General features: G+C 44.7%; 1 protein-coding gene across 5 annotated transcripts in view; it reads left to right on the top strand.

Moving 5' to 3' along the window:
• Positions 1–16182: 16182 nt before the first annotated feature.
• HABP4 (hyaluronan binding protein 4) overlaps positions 16183–21621 on the top strand; it is a 43256-nt gene continuing 37817 nt past the window's right edge. For 3 of the 5 annotated variants that reach the window (XM_077474798.1, XM_077474799.1, XM_077474797.1), the window contains exon 1: positions 16183–16302. In XM_077474798.1, coding sequence (XP_077330924.1) covers positions 16206–16302 — 97 coding nt within the window. In that variant the 5' untranslated portion in view covers positions 16183–16205. Of the gene's footprint in view, positions 16381–21621 lie in introns of all 5 variants that reach the window. The other 2 variants (XM_077474800.1, XM_077474801.1) reach the window with 1 other exon arrangement.

The following is a 21621-nucleotide window of genomic DNA, read 5'->3' as shown; positions in this document are numbered from 1 at the left end:
GTGATTTTATTAAAAGTCAGCAGCTGCAATATTAGTAGCTGCTGGCTTTTAATATTTTTATTTTAGGTGCAGAACCACTTTAAGGACCAGGCCTCTTTTTCAGACTCGGTGTTTACATGTTTAAAAAACTTTTTTTTTGCTAGAAAATTACTTAGAACCCCCAAACATTTTATGTTGTTTTTTTTCCTTACACCCTGGAGAATAAAATGGCGGTCATTGCAATACTTTTTTTCACACAGCGGTCTTACAAGCGCACTTTTTTTTTGGACAAAATTAACTTTTTTGAATAAAAAAAATAAGACAACAGTAAAATTAGCCCAATTTTTTTTATATTGTGAAAGATAATGTTACGCCGAGTAAAATGATACCCAACATGTCACGCTTCAAAATTGCGCCCCCTCGTGGAATTGCGTCAAACTTTTAGCCATAAAAAATCTCCATAAACGACATTTAAAAAATTCTACAGGTTGCATTTTTTGCGTTACAGAGGAGGTCTAGGGATAGAATTATTGCTCTTGCTCTACCGATCGTGGCAATACCTCACATGTGTGTTTTGACTGCCGTTTTTACGTATGCGTTCACTTATGCTCGCAAGCTTGTCGTGACGGGGTGTTTTTAAAAACCTTTTTTTTCTTATTTATTTTAATTGATTTTATTTATTTTTACACTGTTTTAAAAAATAAAAATAAAAAATGGATCACTTTTATTCCTATTACAAGGAATGTAAACTTCCCTTGTAATAGAAAAAAGCATGGCAGGTCCTCTTAAATATGAGATCTGGGGTCAAAAAGTCCTCAGATCTCATATTTGGACTTAAATGCAAAAAAAAAAATATACCTTTAACCACTTAAGGACCACCGCATGGCAATGTACGGCGGTGCAATGGCACCGACAGGCACAAGCACGTACAGTGCCTTGCGAAAGTATTCAGCCCCCTTGAACTTTTCAACCTTTTGCCACATTTCAGGCTTCAAACATAAAGATATAACATTTTTATTTTTTGTGAAGAATCACCAACAAGTGGGACACAATTGTGAAGTGGAACGAAATCTATTGGATTTTTGAAACTTTTTTAACTAATAAAAAAAATGAAAAGTGGGGGGTGCAAAATTATTCGGCCCCCTTGTGTTAATACTTTGTAGAGCCACCTTTTGCTGCGATTACAGCTGCAAGTCGCTTGGGGTATGTCTCTATCAGTTTTGCACATCGAGAGACTGAAATTCTTGCCCATTCTTCCTTGCAAAACAGCTCGAGCTCAGTGAGGTTGGATGGAGAGCGTTTGTGAACAGCAGTTTTCAGCTCTTTCCACAGATTCTCGATTGGATTCAGGTCTGGACTTTGACTTGGCCATTCTAACACCTGGATACGTTTATTTGTGAACCATTCCTTTGTAGATTTTGCTGTATCTTTGGGATCATTGTCTTGTTGGAAGATAAATCTCCGTCCCAGTTTCAGGTCTTTTGCAGACACCAACAGGTTTTCATCCAGAATGGTCCTGTATTTGGCTGCATCCATCTTCCCCTCAATTTTAACCATCTTCCCTGTCCCTGCTGAAGAAAAGCAGGCCCAAACCATGATGCTGCCACCACCATGTTTGACAGTGGGGATGGTGTGTTGAGGGTGATGAGCTGTGTTGCTTTTACACCAAACATATCGTTTTGCATTGTGGGCAAAAAGTTCGGTTTTGGTTTCATCTGACCAGAGCACCTTCTTCCACATGTTTGGTGTGTCTCCCAGGTGGCTTGTGGCAAACTTTAGACGAGACTTTTTATGGATATCTTTGAGAAATGGCTTTCTTCTTGCCACTCTTCCATAAAGGCCAGATTTGTGCAGTGTATGACTGATTGTTGTCCTATGGACAGACTCTCCCACCTCAGCTGTAGTTCTCTGCAGTTCATCCAGAGTGATCATGGGCCTCTTGGCTGCATCTCTGATCAGTCTTCTCCTTGTCTGAGCTGAAAGTTTAGAGGGACGGCCAGGTCTTGGTAGATTTGCAGTGGTTTGATACTCCCTCCATTTCAAAATGATCGCTTGCACAGTGCTCCTTGGGATGTTTAAAGCTTGGGAAATCTTTTTGTATCCAAATCCAGCTTTAAACTTCTCCACAACAGTATTACGGACCTGCCTGGTGTGTTCCTTGGTCTTCATGATGCTCTCTACGCTTTCAACAGAACCCTGAGACTATCACAGAGCAGGTGCATTTATACAGAGACTTGATTACACACAGGTGGATTCTATTTACCACCATCAGTCATTTAGGACAACATTGGATCATTCAGAGATCCTCGCTGAACTTCTGGAGTGAGTTTGCTGCACTGAAAGTAAAGGGGGCCGAATAATTTTGCACGCACCCCTTTTCAGTTTTTTATTTGCTAAAAAAGTTTAAAATATACAATAGATTTCGTTCCACTTCACAATTGTGTCCCACTTGTTGGTGATTCTTCACAAAAAATAAAAATTTTATATCTTTATGTTTGAAGCCTGAAATGTGGCAAAAGGTTGAAAAGTTCAAGGGGGCAGAATACTTTCGCAAGGCACTGTACATGTACGTGCTCGCCTTCCAGCGGGTGGGGGGTCCGATCGGACCCCCTCCCGCCGGATGCGGCGGTCCGTTTCGCTGCAGGAGCGATCCGGGATGAGGGGATGGCCGTTGGTTTCTGGCCATCCCCTCTCGATCGCTCCTGGCGAATGAGAAGCTTCCTCCCACTGTGTATAGTAAACACAGGCAGGGAGGAAGTGATGTCATTCTCCTCGGGGCGGTCTTATTGATCGGACTACGAGGAGAGGACACAGTAAGTGTGCACCAACACTACACTAACACATAGGCACACCCAGGCACCCCCCCCCCCGATCACCCCCCCGATTGCCCCCTGCCCCCCCAAAATTTGAACCCCCTGATTGCCCCTAGTTAACCCTTTCACCAGTGATCACCGTATAAGTGTTACGGGTGACTCTGGTTAGTTAGTTTGCTTTTTATAGCATCAGGGCACTCACTGTCCTTAAGGGGATAAATGAGGAGTTAGCGGTCCCCTGCAAAAGAGTCAACTGGCATACACACGCACACACACACATACATACATATTATATATATATATATATATATATATATATACACATATATACAGTGTATATATATATATATATATCAGTATCTCACAAAAGTGAGTACACCCCTCACATTTTTGTAAATATTTTACTATATCTTTTATGTGACAACACTGAAGGAATGACACTTTGCTACAATGTAAAGTAGTGAGTGTACAGCTTGTTTAACAGTGTAAATTTGTTGTCCCCTCAAAATAATTCAACACACAGTCATTAATGTCTAAACTGCTGGCAACAAAAGTGAGAACACCCCTAAGTGAAAATGTCGAAATTGGGCTCAATTAACCCTTTTTTTTCCTGGTGTCATGTGACTCGTTAGTGTTACAAGGTCTCAGGTGTGAATGTGGAGCAGGTGTGTTAAATTTGGTGTTATCGCTCTCACTCTCACATACTGGTCATTGGAGTTCAACATAACACCTTATGGCAAAGAACTCTCTGAGGATCTGAAAAAAAGAATTATTGCTCTACATAAAGATGACCTAGGCTATAAGATTGCCAAGACCCTGAAACTAAGCTGCAGCACAGTGGCCAAGACCATACAGCGGTTTAGCAGGACAGGTTCCACTCAGAACAGGCCGACATGGTTGACCAAAGAAGTTGCGTGCATATGCTCAGCGTCATATCCAGAGGTTGTCATTGAGAAATAGATGTATGAGTGCTACCAGCATTGCTGCAGAGGTTGAAGGGGTGGAGGGTCAGCCTGTCATTGCTCAGACCACACGCTGCACACTGCATCAAATTTTTCTGCATGGCTGTCATCCCAGAAGGAAGCCTCTTCTAAAGATGATGCACATGAAAGCCCGCAAACAGTTTGTTGAAGGCAAGCAGACTAAGGACATGGATTACTGGAACCATGTCCAGGCATGTACTGGCCATCGGGACTACCGGGAGTTTCCCGGTGGGCCGATGGCTCAGTGGGCCACTCTGATGTAAGGGGGCTGCTCATGGGACACACTGATGTAAGGGGGCTGCTGATGGGACACTCTGATGTAAGAGGGCTGCTGATGGGACACTCTGATGTAAGGGGGCTGCTGATGGGACACTCTGATGTAAGGGGGCTGCTGATGGGACACTCTGATGTAAGAGGGCTGCGGATGGGACACTCTGATGTAAGGGGGCTGCTGATGGGACACTCTGATGTAAGGGGGCTGCTGATGGGACACTCTGATGTAAGGGGGCTGCTGATGGGACACTCTGATGTAAGGGGGTGCTGATGGGACACTCTGATGTAAGGGGGCTGTTGATGGGACACTCTGATGTAAGAGGGCTGGTGATGGGACACACTGATGTAAGTGGGCTGCTGATGGGCCACTCTGATGTAAGGGGGCTGCTGATGGAACACTCTGATGTAAGGGGGTGTTGATGGGACACTTTGATGTAAGGGGGCTGCTCATGGGACACTCTGACGTAAGGGGGTGCTGATGGGACACTCTGGTGTAAGGGGGCTGCTGATGGAACACTCTGATGTAAGGGGGTGTTGATGGGACACTTTGATGTAAGGGGGCTGCTCATGGGACACTCTGACGTAAGGGGGTGCTGATGGGACACTCTGATGTAAGGGGGCTGCTCATGGGACACTCTGATGTAAGGGGTGCTGATTGGACAGTCTGTTGTAAGGGGGCTGGTGATGGGACACTCTGATGTAAGGGAGTGCTGATGGGACACTGAAAATGTAAATGGGCCGGTCTGGATAAAGTCCAGGGCCACATTTCTGTCCCAGTCCAGCACTGACCATGTCATGTGGTTTGATGAGACCAAGATAAACTTATTTGGTTCAGATGGTGTTACACGTGTGTCGCTGCAACCAGGTGAGGAGTACAAAGACAAATGGGAGTGTCATGGTCTGGGGCTGCATGAGTGCTGCTGCCACTGGGGAGCTACAGTTCATTGAGGGAACCATAAATGCCAACATGTACTGTGACATACTGAAGCAGAGCATGATCCCCTCCCTTCAGAGACTGGGCTGCAGGGCAGTATTCCAACATAACGACCCCAAACACCTACAAGATGACCACTGCCTTGCTAAAGAAGCTGAGGGTAAAGGTGATGGACTGCCCAAGCGTGTCTCCAGACCTAAACCCTATCTGTGGGGCATCCTCAAATGGAAGATGGAGGAGCGCAAGGTCTCTAACATCCATCAGCTCCATGATGTTGTCATGGAGGAGTGGAAGAGGACTCCAGTGGCAACCTGTGAATCTCTGGTGAACTCCATGCCCAAGAGGGTTAAGGCAGTGCTGGAAAATAATGGTGGCCACACAAGATATTGACACTTTATGCCCAATTCGGACATTTTCACTTAGGGGTGTACTCACTTTTGTTGCCAGAGGTTTAGACATTAATGGCTGTGTGTTGAGTTATTTTGAGGGGCAGCAAATTTATACTGTTATACAAGCTGTACACTCACTAATTTACATTGTAGCAAAATGTAATTTCTTCAGTGTTGTCGCATGAAAATAGATAATAAAATATCTACAAAAATGTGAGGGGTGTGCTCGCTTTTGTGAGATACTGTATATATGGTATTTATTATTCATGAAGACCCTTATGGAAGTTTAATAATGAAAGGGTTAACATTTACACTGTCTTTCCCCATTTTTTCAATATCAGTCAGTATTAGAATTAAAGGATAAGTTCACCTTTGTAACATGTTACATGTTCCACCTGATTTTTTTTACCTGCAAAAAATGTGCATTTATTATTTTTTTGTACAAAGGTGAATGTATCCTTTCATTTTTTTTTTTAACAGCAAAGTTTTTATTTGTCTCCAAAAAGAAAGTTTACATACAAAATACAGTGTAGCTCTACAATGCATATAGAGAATATCAGTGAATAGTGTCATAGATAGAGGAATCTAAAATGTTAATATAGGACAATGCATGGATCACACTACAGATATATGTTTACAGCAATTGGTGAAACACGTTTTTACTTGTGCTGGTCTAGAATGCTAGTATTTACTCACTAGTACGATAGAGTGCTGGTTGTATAAGAATGCTATCAGCTTTCCAGTGACTTATTTGGGGGGGGGGGGGGTACCGGAAGGATGGAGGGGAGAAATAATGGAGGGGGGGGGAGTGAGGGGCGGTAGGGGAGAGGAAGAGGATATTCAATGAATTTACCAGAGGGGACGGTGAGTCAGTGTAACACCGTATCTCCCTCCTGTTTCAGTTCTGCGTAGGCTCCCTATCAGGGTCGCCTGGTCTCTATTGCTTGGCTGCTTGGCGCATGTCCTCCAGATGTTTTCAAATTTTTTGGGACATTTACGATTCATATACATGAGTTTATAGAGTGGTAACGTGGAGTCTATGAGGGCTCCCCAATGGGAAACCGTGGGAGGCTTGGGCTGCTTCTATTTAGTTAAGATAGTCTTTGTGGCATAGAATGAGGTATAGAATACAAACAGTCTCTTATGTGTGTTAAGCATGATATTATCACATATTCCCAGGAGCAGAACAAGAGAGTCCACTCCCACATGCAGGCGGCCCACTGAGTTGATGATATCAACCACCTGCGACCAAAATTGTTGAATAGCAGGGCATGATCAGACAACATGTTAGAATGTACCCTGCTCAGTAGTGCATTTAGGGCATCTATCAGTTTGAGTCGCGTATATTCTAGAGTCTTTGCAGTGTGTCGTACGCTCTGTGAAGGAATTTGAGTTGGATATATCCATCCCTTGTTGATATCAGGGGGATATATTGTTGAATCTCCTCTTCCCAATCGTTAGCAGCAAGGGCAGGTAAATCCTCCTCGCATTTATGGAACAGTTTGGTCCCCCCATTAGATCCTTCACATGATATCTGAAGATACAGGGAGGAAAAGATGCTATATTCCTGGAAATTAGGAAATGCTCCACCCCATGGGACTGTATGGTGACCTGACCCCTTCAGGGAATTGTGCCTGTACCGCATGCCGGAATTGTAAGTAGCGGAATAACATCTACGAGGGAAGCCATTCCACAGCGTATCATAGAGGAGGAGTCTGCCCTCCGGCATAATTTACTGTACAATCTTGATCTCATATCTAGCCCATAAGACCGGATCTGGGACAGATTGGAGGTGGCATAATTTAGGATTACCCCATAGTGGTGTATATGGGGAGATTGTATTAGGCTTGTTAAGTTTCGCAGACATTTGCTCCCAGACCCGGACAGTTATACGCATAGGAGTTGTGATTTCGGGATGCGCCTTGGGACCCCTGAACACAAGATTACTCAGTGCTGAATAGGGATGAGCTTCGAGTTCGAGTCAAACTCATGTTCGACTCGAACATTGCCTGTTCACCGAACAGCGAACAATTTGGGGTGTTTGCGGAAAATTCGAAAAGCTGCGGAACACCCTGTAAAAGTCTATGGGAGAAATCTAAAGTGCTGATTTTAAAGGCTTATATGCAAGTTATTGTCATAAAAAGTGTTTGGGGACCTGGGTCCTGCCCCAGGGGACATGCATCAATGCAAAAGAAAGTTTTAAAAATGTCCGTTTTTCTTCGGGAGCAGTGATTTTAATAATGCTTAAAGTGAAACAATAAAAGTGTAATATTCCTTAAAATTTTGTACCTGGTGGGTGTGTATAGTATGCCCGTAAAGGGGCGCATGTTTCCCGTGAACAGTCATTGAAAGTCATTGATAAAAGAAAATAAGCGTGGGGTTCCCCCAAATTCAATTACCTGGCCCTTCAGGTCTGGTATGGATATTAAGGGGAACCCCTCATCAAATAAAAAAAAATTACGTGGGGTTCCCCCCAAATATCCATACCAGACCCTTCAGGTCTGGTATAGATTTTAAGGGGAACTCCACGCCAAATTAAAAAGAATCCTGGCAGCCTGACACTTCTTAACTGAGGAGGGCGGGGCCACCCATCACCTGACCCCACCCCCCTCTGACGTAAGGGGAAAGCCGGGCTTCCCCAGTGACCTACAGGTGACCCCGCCCCCTCTGATGTAACGCAGGTTTCCGTTACATCAGAGGGGGGGCAGGGTCACCCGTACGCCCCTTACCATTTCAAACAGGGGGGGCGGGATCTGGGAGTCCCCTTGTTAAAGGGGGCTCCCAGATTCTGATAAGCCCCCTGCCCCCAGACCCCCACAACCACCAGCCAGGGTTGTGGGGATGAGGACCTTGTCCTCATCAACATGGGGACAAGGTGCTTTGGGGGGGACCTGAAAGCATCCTCCCAATGTTGAAGGCATGTGACCTGGTACGGTTCAGAGAAAGCACCCCCCCTCTTTTCCTGCGGCCTGCCAGGTTGCGTGCTCGGATAAATGGTCTGGTATGGATTTTTGGGGGAAACTCCACACCATTTTTTTTTTCAATTTGGCGTGGAGTTCCCCTTAATATCCATACCAGACCTTAAGGGCCTGGTAATTGAATTTGGGGGAACCCCACACTTTTTTTTTTAATCAATGACTTTCAATGACTGTTATTTGTATTACGGGGAGCCGACAATTCATTATAGCCGCAAGTGCTTTTAAATGACTTTTTTCCTGCAGAAATGACACTTTGCGCAGGGACAGTTCTAAGCACGGGAAAATATGCACCCCTTTAGAGGCATACTATAGACACCCCCCCAGGTATGAAATTTAAAGGAATATTACACTTTTATTGTTTCACTTTAAGCATTATTAAAATCACTGCTCCTGAAAAAACTGCAGTTTTTAAAAGTTTTTTTTGCATTGATACATGTCCCCTGGGCAGGAGCTGGGTCCCCAAACCCTTTTTAGGACAATAACTTGCATGTTAGCCTTTAATTTAGCACTTTGGATTTCGAACGTTCGAGTCCCATAGACTTTAATAGGGTTCTAAAGTTCACACAAATTTTAGGTCTATTCGCGGTTCTGGTGCGAACCGAACCGGGGGGGGGGGGGTGGTGTGGTGTTCAGCTCATCCCTACCCATAAGGTTGATTTACCATTTCACTGAGGTGAGAGTTCTGTGAGCATTAAGCAATTGTGTAATGTCACGGGAACACTGTTTACAAGAAAATTTCATTTGAAGAACTGTCGTATAGACACTTGAAAAAACTTTTTGGACTTTAGCTCAAGCACTGTATGGTTTGTATCATTTAGCACATCACTTTTTTTTTATATTCAATTTTTTTTTTACTCATTCATACTCAAATGATCTTGGCCGGGCCAAGCATCACAGCCATATTTTTTACTGGCAACCTTTTCTTGTCACTGGCATTTACTGGCAGGAGAAAAGTGCCCATTTTTTACTAGCTGCCAATAAAAATACTGATGTTTGGTAACACTGGAAGAACATCAAGTGTATGTGTTACTGTGCATGGTGGACGGCTCCCTTATAAACATGGGGTACTGCCTTAATGCTGATTCTTGCATGACCCTGGTCTTGCCTGGTCACAGACATTCGTGAGCATGTCCACGGAGTGTTCCCCACCTAAGCATTGTTGTCCAAGTATGTGCATGTCCCTGCACACTTGCTGCATGAAAACGAGCACATGCTGCAAGAGGTTCCTGGCAGAGTGATCAAATGTGAAACTATGAAGTAGTGTGGACTATCTGGAGACTGAGACAGAGACACAGTTTTGCTGAGCTCCTGCATTGCTTGTGGTACCCCTGAAGCATATGAGAACCCTAAACTCAAGTGTGGGTGTATTGGTGATGAGCCCTTATGTTGTCTTGATTATACCGGGATTATGGATTGTATGCTTTATTTTTCTGAAACAGCTGTTTTTGTTTGCTTGTTTTGAGCGTCCAATAAAGACTGTCTTGTTCACATGGCCAATTATTCATGAGCCCTGTCCATATTTTGAGACACAAAGGTGCATGTACACAGCTGCTGCATTCCAAAAGACATCTATGGGACAGCCGACCCCGGGGACGCACATAAAATACCTGTGCATCCCTGTGCTGGCAAAACTAGGCCCTGCATGGGGCATGCAAGTAATCAGCAGTGTGAACAAGGCCTTACATTTTCAAGCAGCTGGCTGGAGATCTCAGGCTCTCCGTTTAACAATATAAAATATAAAGTGTCACCTCAATAGGTATTGTTACACAACACATTTGCACATCTGTGAATTAGGGCAAGATTTGCACCTAGGCAACATAGGCCATGGACTAGGAAGGCATAGGTAGTATGAGCAGAGCTTTTCTCTTTTTACTTGCAGATGTTTTACAGGCACTGCTGCCGGGTCAGTTAAAAATTCAGCCTGAAGCTGGACTGGAGTTATAGCTGGTTCGGTGGCGGTGTCTGCAATATATTTCTCCAGGTACAGGAGCTGTGAGAGGATGTGGATAATGTATAGCAAGGGGAACTGACATTCAGGGAGATAGAGTGAAAGACAACTGCTGGAAGGTGTCACCTCATCGGTGTGTTTGTTCATTCTTCAGCAAGCTTTTCTTTTTCTTCATAAGTTTTTTTTTTACACCTTTTTTCCACAACACATATTCATTTTCTTCTATACAACAACTCTTTTAGGTATGCACTGTGCAAGCCCTACAAATTTAACATTATTTTCTCTGATTTAAACACTACCTCTTTCCATTCTTATTTCTTTGCAAATGTCACTTTTGTTGTAGCACATCCTATGGCAAGAATGAGTCCCCCCCCCCCCCCCCCCCTAAAATGCATACCTGACCCTTTATTTTCTGGGGGACCTCACACTGGTGACTGTGATATATTTTTTTTTAACACACTGTCACCAGAACAGTTCAGTGTCATTATGGTGACATTGTACTGCTGTGGCTGCTCTGATATCACTGTATGTCAGTGCACCCGGCCACTGTCTCTGTTCCTTGCCACAGCAGTACAACGTCACTAGACCAGTGCAGGCAGTCAGGCTGTCCCTGATCACCATCACACCAGTCACCACAATGGTGCATTCAGTCCGTTTCCCCAAACACCACTGCGCCAGTCACAGTGTCGCCAGACCAGTGCAGTCACAACAGTGTTCCTGATCACCACCACACTAGTCCCAGCGTCCCCAGACCAGTGTATGCTATCAACAGTGTTCCTGATTGCCACCAAACCAGTTTAAGTATCACCAGACCAGTGTACGCCTGCAACAGTGTTCCTAATCACCACACCGTTCATGGTTATACACTAATCGCAGTGCCACCAGACCAGTGTAAGTCAGCAGTGCTCCTGGTTGCTCCTACACCAGTCCCAGACCAGTTTTAGCCAGCAACAGTGTCCCTGATTGCTGCCACACACATCTCGGTGTCCCCACACCAAGGCACACTAGTGCCAGTGTCATCACATGAAGTGAAACTAGCAACAGTCTCCCTGATTGCAGCCACACAAGTCCCAGTGTCACCAGAACAGTGTATGCCATCAACAGTGTTCCTGATCACCACCACACCAGTCCCAGTTTTGCCAGACCAGTGTAAGCCAGCAAGAGTGTTCTTGATCTCTTCCAGACCAGTCCCAGTGTCACCAGGCCAGTGCAGCTATCAATAGTGATTCTGATCGCCCCACAGCATTTCCAGTGAAACCAGACCAATGTAAGCCATCAACAGTGTTCCTGGTCACTGTGACATCAGTGATAAAGTCCCCAGGCCAGTGCAGCAAGCAACAATGTTCCTGATCGCTAGACAAGCCAGCTGCAATTTAATAAATGCTTGTTTTTGGGTTTAATACTGCTTTAACCACTTAAATTCTGGACATTTTAACCTCCTTCATTGCCCCAGCATAGTGAATCTGTACTGCTCTGAGAAGGTGATCAGGATTTTTTTTTTTTTAGAATATGATTGCTTAGTACAGTGATGATTACTGTGTATAAGCAATCATATTTATGAATGCCATCTATTCATATGCCATTGTTCACTATTGTGATAGCTGTGATTGGCCACAGGTATCATATGATAAAGGTCTGCTGTGATTGGCCCCTGTATCATGTGATCACTGTCACCAATCAGAGAGATCACAATAGCATGCCTACAAACTTTTTGAGATGGTAACGAGGGACACCTATTAGCAAAAGTATCTACATATAGAACACACACATCCTTGCTACGCCCCCTTAAAAGAGAATTATACATAAAAAAATAATTTGATATACCCACAATTGCTTTATTTTTAACCACTGCTATTCCTTTATACTGGCTTTTAAAATATACAAATGCAGCATTTAAAAAATGTAATGAAAGTTTTAGCTCAGTGCCCCCTGCCTGGCTCTCCTTGTGATTGTACACAGCGGGAGCCTGTCAGCATGTCCTGGCCAATGATCCATGCCTGGAACCTGCTGATTGGCAGTTTGCTATCATAGCCCAGAGCTGTGTTGGTAAATGACTCTCTGTGGGAAGGGAGGATCTGTCAGTTCTCATTCCTGCAAAGCAGAGAGCACTAGTGAAAAGCAGCACACTTTACACACATGACATATAGTTAGGCACCCCTAGATCGCCCTAGATATTAACCTCTTCCCAGCCAGTGTCATTAGTACAGTTATTCCTGACCACTGTAATAATGGCACTGGTGATGTCAGTGGCAGTTAGTCAGTACTCCCCCCCCAGCGTCAGACTGACAGTATCACAGTTCCATTATAAGTCGCTGATTGCCTCCATTAGTAGTTTAAAAAATAAAATTCCAGTATATATACCAACGTTTTTAGATGCTACAATTTTCATGCAAACCATTTAATAAACACGTATTGGGAATTTTTTTTTATCAAAAACATGTAGCAGAATACATTTTGGTCAAAATTTATGAAGAAAACTTTTTTTTTTTATTGGATTTGTTTTATGGCAGAAAGTAAAATATATATATTTTTTTCCAATTGTTCTGCCTTTTTTTGTTTATATCGCAAACAATAAAAAACCCATTGGTGATTAAATATCACCAAAAGAAACCACTCTGTGCGAAAAAAAATTATATAAATTTTGTTTGGGTACATCGTTGCATGACCACGCAATTACCAGGTAAAGTAGTGCAGTGCTGAATAGCAAAAAATAGCCTGGTCATGAAGGGGGGTAAAATCTTCCAGAGCTCAAGTGGTTGAAAAAGAAAGTTTCGTTTCTTTGAAGTACTGCATATCCAAAGCTGGTAATTTGGATAGAGATGGGGAGGATATAAACCACTGTGAGTCATCTTCACGGGAGGACGCTCTTCCTTAGTCAGCAGCATCACGCTGTATTGAGCTCTGTTATATTTCAGGGCTGTTCCAGTGTGAGGGATAACCCCTCCTAGACTGGTTTGGTAGTAACTCAAATTGATGATCTGGTGATCAGGACAATCAGAAAATGTGACTGTAACAGGGCACAGACAAAAATAAAAAGTGGACAGAGGTTCTAACCCCTAATCACTATATCCAAATATAAAAAAAAAATGCCTTTAGGTATATTTAACACCTTCCAGTCCGGCCTATAACAGATTGATGGCTGGGAGCGGGGCTTTGCCATCCTGACTGGGTATCATATGGCGTCCTTTACAACGCGCCATGCATGCATGCCCCCAGGGGCGCACAGGGTGGAAATCGTGGTGAGCTGCGTCCTTAGGACACAGCACCACACTGATCAGGGTAAAAAGCTGATGATGTAGGCTCTTTACCATGTGATCAGCTGTGTCAAAACACAGCTGATCACATGTAAACAAATGCCAGTTATTAGAATTTCTTTTTCTCAGCGCTGTCAGTGTCTGAGGAAAGGAAAGCTGACAAACAGCTTTCCAGTTACAGGCGACATTTACACTGATCATCAGGGTACTGATGATCAGTGCAGCATATTAGTGCCTGTCGGTACATCTTATCAGAGCCCCTTGGTGCAGCATATCAGTGTCCATCAGTGCAACAAATCAGTATCCAACAGTGCCCATCAGTGCAGCATATCCGTATCTATTAGTGCACATCAGTGCAGCTTATCAGTGCCCATCGGTGCAGCATATCAGTGTCCATTAACGCAACAAATCAGTATCTAACAGTACCCATCAGTACAGCATATCAGTATCTATTAGTACCCATCAGTGCAGCTTATCAGTGCCCATCAGTTCAGCATATCATTATCTATCTGTGCAGCATATCAGTATCTATCAGTGCCCATCAGTGCAGATTAGCAGTATCAATCAGTGCAGCTTATCAGTGCCCATCAGTGCAGCATATCAGTATCTATCAGTGCAGCTCATTAGTGCAGCATATCAGTTCCTATTAGTGCCCATCAGTGCAGCATATCAGTATCTATCAGTGTCCATCAGTGCAGCATATCAGTACCTATCAGTGCAGTATATCATTATCTATCAGTGCCCATCAGTGCAGCATATCAGTATCTATCAGTGAAGCTCATAAGTGCCCATTAGTGCAGCATATCAGTGCCCATCAGTGAAGCATATCAGTAACTATCATTGCAGCTCATCAGTGCCCATTAGAGCAGCATATCAGTATCTATCAGTGCCCATCAGTGCAGCATATCAGTATCAATCAGTGCCCATTAGTGCAGCATATCAGTATCTATCAGTGCCCATCAGTGCAGCACATCAGTAACTATCAGTGCCCATCAGTGCAGCATATCAGTAACTATCAGTGCAGCTCATCAGTGCCCATTAGAGCAGCATATCAGTATCCATAAGCCCATCTGTGCACCCTCATCAGTGCACGTCAGTGAAGAACAAAAATAAGAAAAGCTCTATGTGAAAAAAATATAGAAATGTCATTTGGGTACAGTGTGGGTAGGTACAGTGTTGCACACCGCACAATTGTCATTTAACCACTTGAGATCCGCGCTATAGCCAAATGACGGCTACAGCGCGGATCTCCTTTTCCGGGACTACGTCTATTGACGTAGTCCCGTGTACGAGCGGCCTGCGCGCTCTGTGATCGGCGAGTCCATGAGACTCGCCTGATCACCGATCCGTGCAAGGGGTCGATCCCGACCCCTTATCACGTGATCAGCTGTCAGCCAATGACAGCTGATCAGGTGATATAACGGAGCCGGTAATCGGCTAGTATTCCTCCTCGCGCTAACAGCGCGAGGAGAAAAAAAAAAGCCGATCACGGCCAGCAATGCAAGCGCCCACCTGCCCCCTGCCAGTGCCCACCTGCCCCCTGCAGTGCCACCCTAATAAAAAGTAAGTGCCCCGTCAGTGCCACCCAGCAGTGCCCACAGTGCCACCCAGCAGTGCCACCCACAGTGCCCACAATCTGCCTCAAAGGTGCTGCACCCCAGTGCCGCCCATCAGTGCCCAGTAGTGCCACCTATCAGAGCCACCTATCAGTGCCCATCAGTCCCATCTATCAGTGGTACCTATCAGTGCCCATCCATGCCATCTTATCTGTGCCCAACTTTGCCCATCAGTGCCGCCCATCGGTGCCGCCTTATCTGTGCCTATTAGTGCCGCCTTAACTATGCCTATCAGTGCCCACCAGTGCAGCCTATCAGTGCCCACCAATGCAGCCTATCAGTGCCCACCAATGCAGCCCATCAGTGCCCACCAATGCAGCCTATCAGTGCCGCCTAATCAGCGCACTTCAATGAAGGAGAAAAATGACCCGTTTGCAAAATTTTATAACAAACTATTAAAACATGATTTATTTTTAAAAAAAATTTTGCATCTTTTTTTTGTTTGTTTAGCAAAAAATAAAACTCCGAGCTGTAACTAAATACCACCAAAAGAAAGCTCTATTTGTGGGAAAAAAATGATAAAAATTTAATTTGGGTACAGTGTTGTATGCCCGCGCAATTGTCATTCAAAGTGCATCAGCGCTGAAAGCTGAAAATTGGTCTGGGACTGAGGGGGGTTTAAGTGCCCAGTAAGCAAGTGGTTAAATTGTGACAGTTGGAAATTGGCCAGGGCAGGAAGGGGGTGTGCCCAGTATTGAAGTGGTTAAATGACGATTAGTTGTTTATAACTAGTCCCATCATCCCCATAATACAAGGTATATGAATCCGACCTGAGCTGTGTGATCACAGGCATGCTTAGTACTAAACATCACTGCATTCCCCATAGCTTTAACACAATTCCTAACCACGTGCACTGACAAACAGGCGCCACCTAACCTCCTGATTAATTATTTAGAAGCCAATATCCGACCGCCTATTGGACGACTGTACACGCTGGGGGCGTCTCAGCTTTTACTTCCTGACGAGATCTTTAGGCCACACCCAGGCCGGCAAGTGTGCTCATTGGACAGTTAACATTGTTCTGAGCTAACGTGCAATATGATTGGCTTGCTGAAGATGGTAGAGAGGCGGGGCCTCGCTGATAGGCAGTCAAAGGGGCGGAGTATACGGTTGATTGACAGCAGTATGAACCTTGGTAAGGGGCAGTTAGTGGACTGCTAAACGTTTGGACGTTCAGGCTGGGGATGAGCGCCGTGCTGGAGGCTTAGATAGTGTACGTAAAGCAGCGTGTGGAGTTGTGTGAGCTGAGTGCTGTATGGGACGGGCTGTTCTGTACAAGCTTGGGGGGGTTTCAGCGTCATGTGTCTCCATTGCAATGATTGTTTTCTTTCTGTTACCTGCCGTGTGTGTGTGTGTGTGTGTGTGTGTGTGTGTGTGTAATCATTGTGGAGGGCTGACATGTGGTAATTGGTAGAACTCTCATCTAAGATGGCCTGATGGGTATCGAATGTTTAGTTTATGTGGAGCATCCTGATTGGTTCTCCAATGTCTATCTGAGGAATGAAATGTAACCAAATGCTGTTTCTATGGGCATCCGCAGGTAGGGGCAAGGGGGGTCAAGTGCCGCCTCCTGGAATCGGGGATCGGATCTTAAATTTAGCACAGTTGTGTCGCTATCGTGGTCCCGGGTACCACCCGCCAGTGGGGTGACACCATTGAGGTGCTATCAAACTTGCCCCCCCCCCCCATTGGTGTAGTGACATTATCGAAAAGGGGAGGTGCATGGGTGACTAAAATGATGCCCTCTCCTGAAAAAAGTTCTGCGGAAGCCCATAGCTGTTTCCTGCTTGTGGGCTATTTATCTGTATATTAGCAGCTTTCCACACGTCCACCATATCCCCACCAACTTTATAACTTGTCTCAGGGTAGATCAGCATCTATATGGCACACCACTAAAAAGTTGAGCTTGGGGGGGGGGGGGGGGAGAAATTGATGCTGAATGTTGTACCCATAGATGCACAACCTTCCAGGGTCGTGGCCTCCAGGCACAACCTTCCAGGGTCGTGGCCTCCAGGCACAACCTTCCAGGGTCGTGGCCTCCAGGCACAACCTTCCAGGGTCGTGGCCTCCAGGCACAACCTTCCAGGGTCGTGGCCTCCAGGCACAACCTTCCAGGGTCGTGGCCTCCAGGCACAACCTTCCAGGGTCGTGGCCTCCAGGCACAACCTTCCAGGGTCGTGGCCTCCAGGCACAACCTTCCAGGGTCGTGGCCTCCAGGCACAACCTTCCATGCATGCTTTAAACTGCCTTCCCCTGTCTCCCCCATACTCTACCTGTGACCTATCTGTTCAAAAATATTGGGACACCAGTCTTTACACACATGAAGGTTAATGGCGTCTTAGTCTGTAGGATTCAATTTTGAGTTGGCCCACGCTTAGCAGCTATAACAGCTTCATCTCTTCTGGGAAGGCTGTCCACAAGGTTTAGGAGTGTCTATGGGAATGTTTGACCATTCTTCCATAAGGACATTTGTGAGGTCAGGCGCTGATGGCGAATGCCTGGCTCTCTGTGCTTCACTTCACTCCAAAGGTGTTCTATTAGGTTGAGGACTGGACTCTGTGCAGGCCAGTCAAGTTCCTCCACCCAAAACTCACTCATCCATGTCTTTATGGGCGGCGTTTTGTGCACTAGTGGGCAGTCATGTTGTAACGGGAAGGGGCCACCCCTAAACTGAAACATTGTGGACAGCCTTCCCAGAAGAGATGAACCTGTTGTAGCTGCAAAAGGTGGGCCAACTCCATATTGAACCCTACGGACTGGGATGCCATTAAAGTGTGTAGGTGCCCCAGTACCTTTGGTAATAGTGTTTATATTGGTAGCAGTGAGTGCTAGTACACCTGATGGCTATGGCCCATGACTATCAAACCAACTGTAAATGCCTGGCAGATCAAAACTAAAGCAGCTGTGACTGTACCTGACAAGAATGGCCACTTGCTATATATATATATATATATATCAGTGCTCGACAAAACCCGGTCGCCAGGTCGCATTGGCGACTAGAATCAGCGACCTTGCGCCTGGGGCAGCATAGCTGGGGGGTATCCCGTCTCCGTGGACCCCCCCGCGCGATCGCGTCGCGCCGCAGGCGGCCGGTAATTGAGCCCCCGGCTTTGAGGCCTTCTGTGATCCTATGGTTCCTTCTGGAATCTGGCGCCCTCTTGTGGTGGCCGTTGGAATTACAACCAACAATGCTAATGGGCCAGTCTTTCTCCATCCCTTTACTTAGAACCCCTAAACCCCTTCTAACACCCTAGAGAGTAAAATGGTGGTCGTTGCAATACTGTCTGTCACACCATATTTGCACAGCGGACTTACAAGCGCACTTTTTTTGGGGAAAAAATTTTTATTTAATAAAAAAAACAACAGTAAAGTTAGCCCAATTTTTTTTTTTATATTGTGAAAGATAATGTTACGCCGAGTAAATCGATACCCAACATGTCACGCTTCAAAATTGCGCCCGCTCATGGAATGGCGACAAACTTTTACCCTTTAAAATCTCCATAGGCGACGTTTAAAAAATTCTTCAGGTTGCACGTTTTGAGTTACAGAGGAGGTCTGGGGCTAGAATTATTGCTCTTACTCTACCGATCGCAGCGATACCTCACATGTGTGGTTTGAACACCGCTTTCATATATGCGTTCGCTTCTGCATGCAAGCTTGGCAGGACAGGGCGCGTTTAAAACAATTTTTTTTCTTATTTTAACTTTTATTTTTATTTTTTTCACTGTTCTTTTAAAAAAAAAGTGTCACTTTTATTCCTATTACAAGGAATGTAAAAATCCCTTGTAATAGAAAAAAAGCATGACAGGTCCTCTTATATATGAGATCTGGGGTCAGAGAGACCTCACATCTCATATTTACACTAAAATGCAATTTAAAAATGTCCCTCTAAGAGCTATGGGCAATGACTTGGAGACAGGTGGGGGGCTGGGGGCTATCTTCCCCTCACTCGTCTCCATGTCAGGCCAGGGACAGGTCCAGATTGCCGTCACGGACCTGGCTCCTAACTTTTTTAGCTGGCTCCTAGATTCCAAGCAAATTTGTCAACCCCTGATATATATATATATATATATATATATATATATATATATATATATATATATATATATATATATATATATATATATATATATATATATATATATATATATATATATATATATATATATATATATATATATATATATATAATTTTCTCTCCCCTACCATATGTTTTGCCATTCATTATGTATGCATGATTTGTGTATGACAATCGCACCGCCAATGACCGGATTGACACATCAAGATCTGACTGCTGCTTTTAATAAGTACCTGGAAGTTCTTGTGGTGTCCCCTTTCTCTTCTGTTCTAGTCCCTCCTATCTCTTGTCACCCCCATGCCTAACCCTGTGTACATGAACAAAAAAAGCATAGCTTCATTCCAGGTTATAATGTGAAACTGCAATCCAAGCTGATTGTAGAACATTGTTTCTTTTTAAGAGTGATTGTTAATAACTTCATATTTTGTTTAATCTTAAAAAGAAACAATGTTCTACAGTCAGCTTGGATTGCAGTATCTGTAATGAAGCGCTCCTTTTTTTTTTTTTTTTTTTTCTTTTTTTTTTTTTTTTTTTTTTTTAATGCTGTTAAGGGTCACGGTGACAACACCTTATGTGATGAGTGGTAGCTGGGTCTTCTATAATTCAGTGGACCTTGACATGCGTGTATTTTTTTGCTTTGTTACCTGTGTACAGAAAGCCTTCATTCACTCCATTGTTCAAGGCTTAGTGGCTAGGTTTTCCTGCTGCTGTCTTTTGCCATGTTTGCAGACCAGTCTGGACATGTGATTTCGCAGTCCTGGTTCCCCCATGTCAGTGAGTTGTAACTGCAGGTGAAGAGGGAGCACGGACAGCAATGGAGCTTTGGGAGCTGTTGAGTGACATCTTGTATCCCACTATTTTCAGCTAAGCATCCTCTTCTCCCATGCAGCTGCTACTCACTGACACGTGATCTTATGACTGGTGCAGACTAAATATGTGCATTCTCTTTTTTTTTTTTTTTTTTTTTTTTTTAGGTAATGGGTCATGTTTTTAAGCATAGTAAGTGTTGGGATGGAATTCCACTTTAAAGTGGACAGAGTAAGTTATCATTGTAACCCCCCCCCCCCCCATCTGTGTCCCATTGGGGAGATTTACCCTTTCTTCCTGTCCCAAAGCCAAAAAAGTGAGGAAATTCCTGCAAATTAAAGGGCCATTAAAGTGGGGCCCCTCCATGTTTTAACTATCCCTGGAAGAAGTTGATGGGATTCTTGCATATTACCCTCGGTCGTAAGTGAAGAAAAAAAGGAACTGCCACTGCACAACTGCATGTATGCAAGTCTAGGTGAGCCTAAGGTTAGGATATTTCCAGTTCATTCTGTCATTTTGGACTCCATAAAAAAATGTCATCATGGGACACAGGCTAATCATTGCCTGCTGGGTTGTACTTCATTAGGTGAATGGACACTGGTAGACCAAAGGTCTTCAGACAGGAAGATAACCCCTCCCATACACGGAGTACTTTAGTTTTTCTTTTTAAACCAATGTGCAAGGTGGATGGCATGGTTTGTTTGAGCTCTCTGAGCTTCAGGTCTCTAGTCCCACAAACTTTTCCAAAAATGAATCAAGGGATTGACCAATCGGATCCATTTGACACAGGCTTTTATGCTTGGATAAATGGTACCCAAGTCGTGCAAATAAGACTCAAGATCTTGCAAGGTTTTGCACTGGACCATGCGAGTGGAAATCCTGGACACTACAGCGCTAAGGAATTTCCTGCAGGGGGCTGTACAGGTCCAAGGGAGTGGACCCTAAACATAAAAGGGTACCCAGTCCTTGAAGGTGTAAGTGCTGGGAACCCACCGTGAAGGGTGAAGATTGGGCCCTTAATTCCTAAGTGGCCCTGCGCCTGGACAGGAAAGGGAAACCCCTTTATTTTATTATTGTGGGTGGCCCAGTGATTGCAACAATCAGTCAAGCTAGCTAAAGGCTGGACACCTGTGTGGTGACTATACGGGGGGTTCTGGGCTAGCGGTGGGTGTTTGCAAAGTGTACTTTTTTTTTTTTTTGCTTGTCTGGCTGTTTTTTACCTGTATGATGGCACGCTACAGTGCCATTTTTACCTTGGTTCACCATGTGCATTTGCAAGAGTGCCCCTGGGCTCAGCAATTAGGTGGCCATGGTGTGTGGCGGTTCACTGGACATGCGCTGTAGCCTTTACCTGGGAGCATGCAGATTTACGGCGTACACAAATAGTCACGCCCACTTGCCGGGACCACGCACATGCATGTGCACGCATAGAACGTTTCCGGCGCACACCCAGCTTATTTAAGCTGTGTATGCCAAGCATGTGGTGCTTCCGGAAGGCAGCTGTGGGACACAGCAGGCTCTGAACAGACACTTACAGTGCTTCATTTCTCCTTACTTGGGTCACGTGAC

The sequence above is a fragment of the Lithobates pipiens genome, unplaced genomic scaffold (genome assembly GCF_037356315.1).
Source record: "Lithobates pipiens isolate NorthernLeopardFrog02 unplaced genomic scaffold, aLitPip1_a1.2 Scaffold_13, whole genome shotgun sequence".
Classification (NCBI taxonomy): domain Eukaryota; kingdom Metazoa; phylum Chordata; class Amphibia; order Anura; family Ranidae; genus Lithobates; species Lithobates pipiens.
This window is presented reverse-complemented; position numbering and strand designations above follow the sequence as displayed.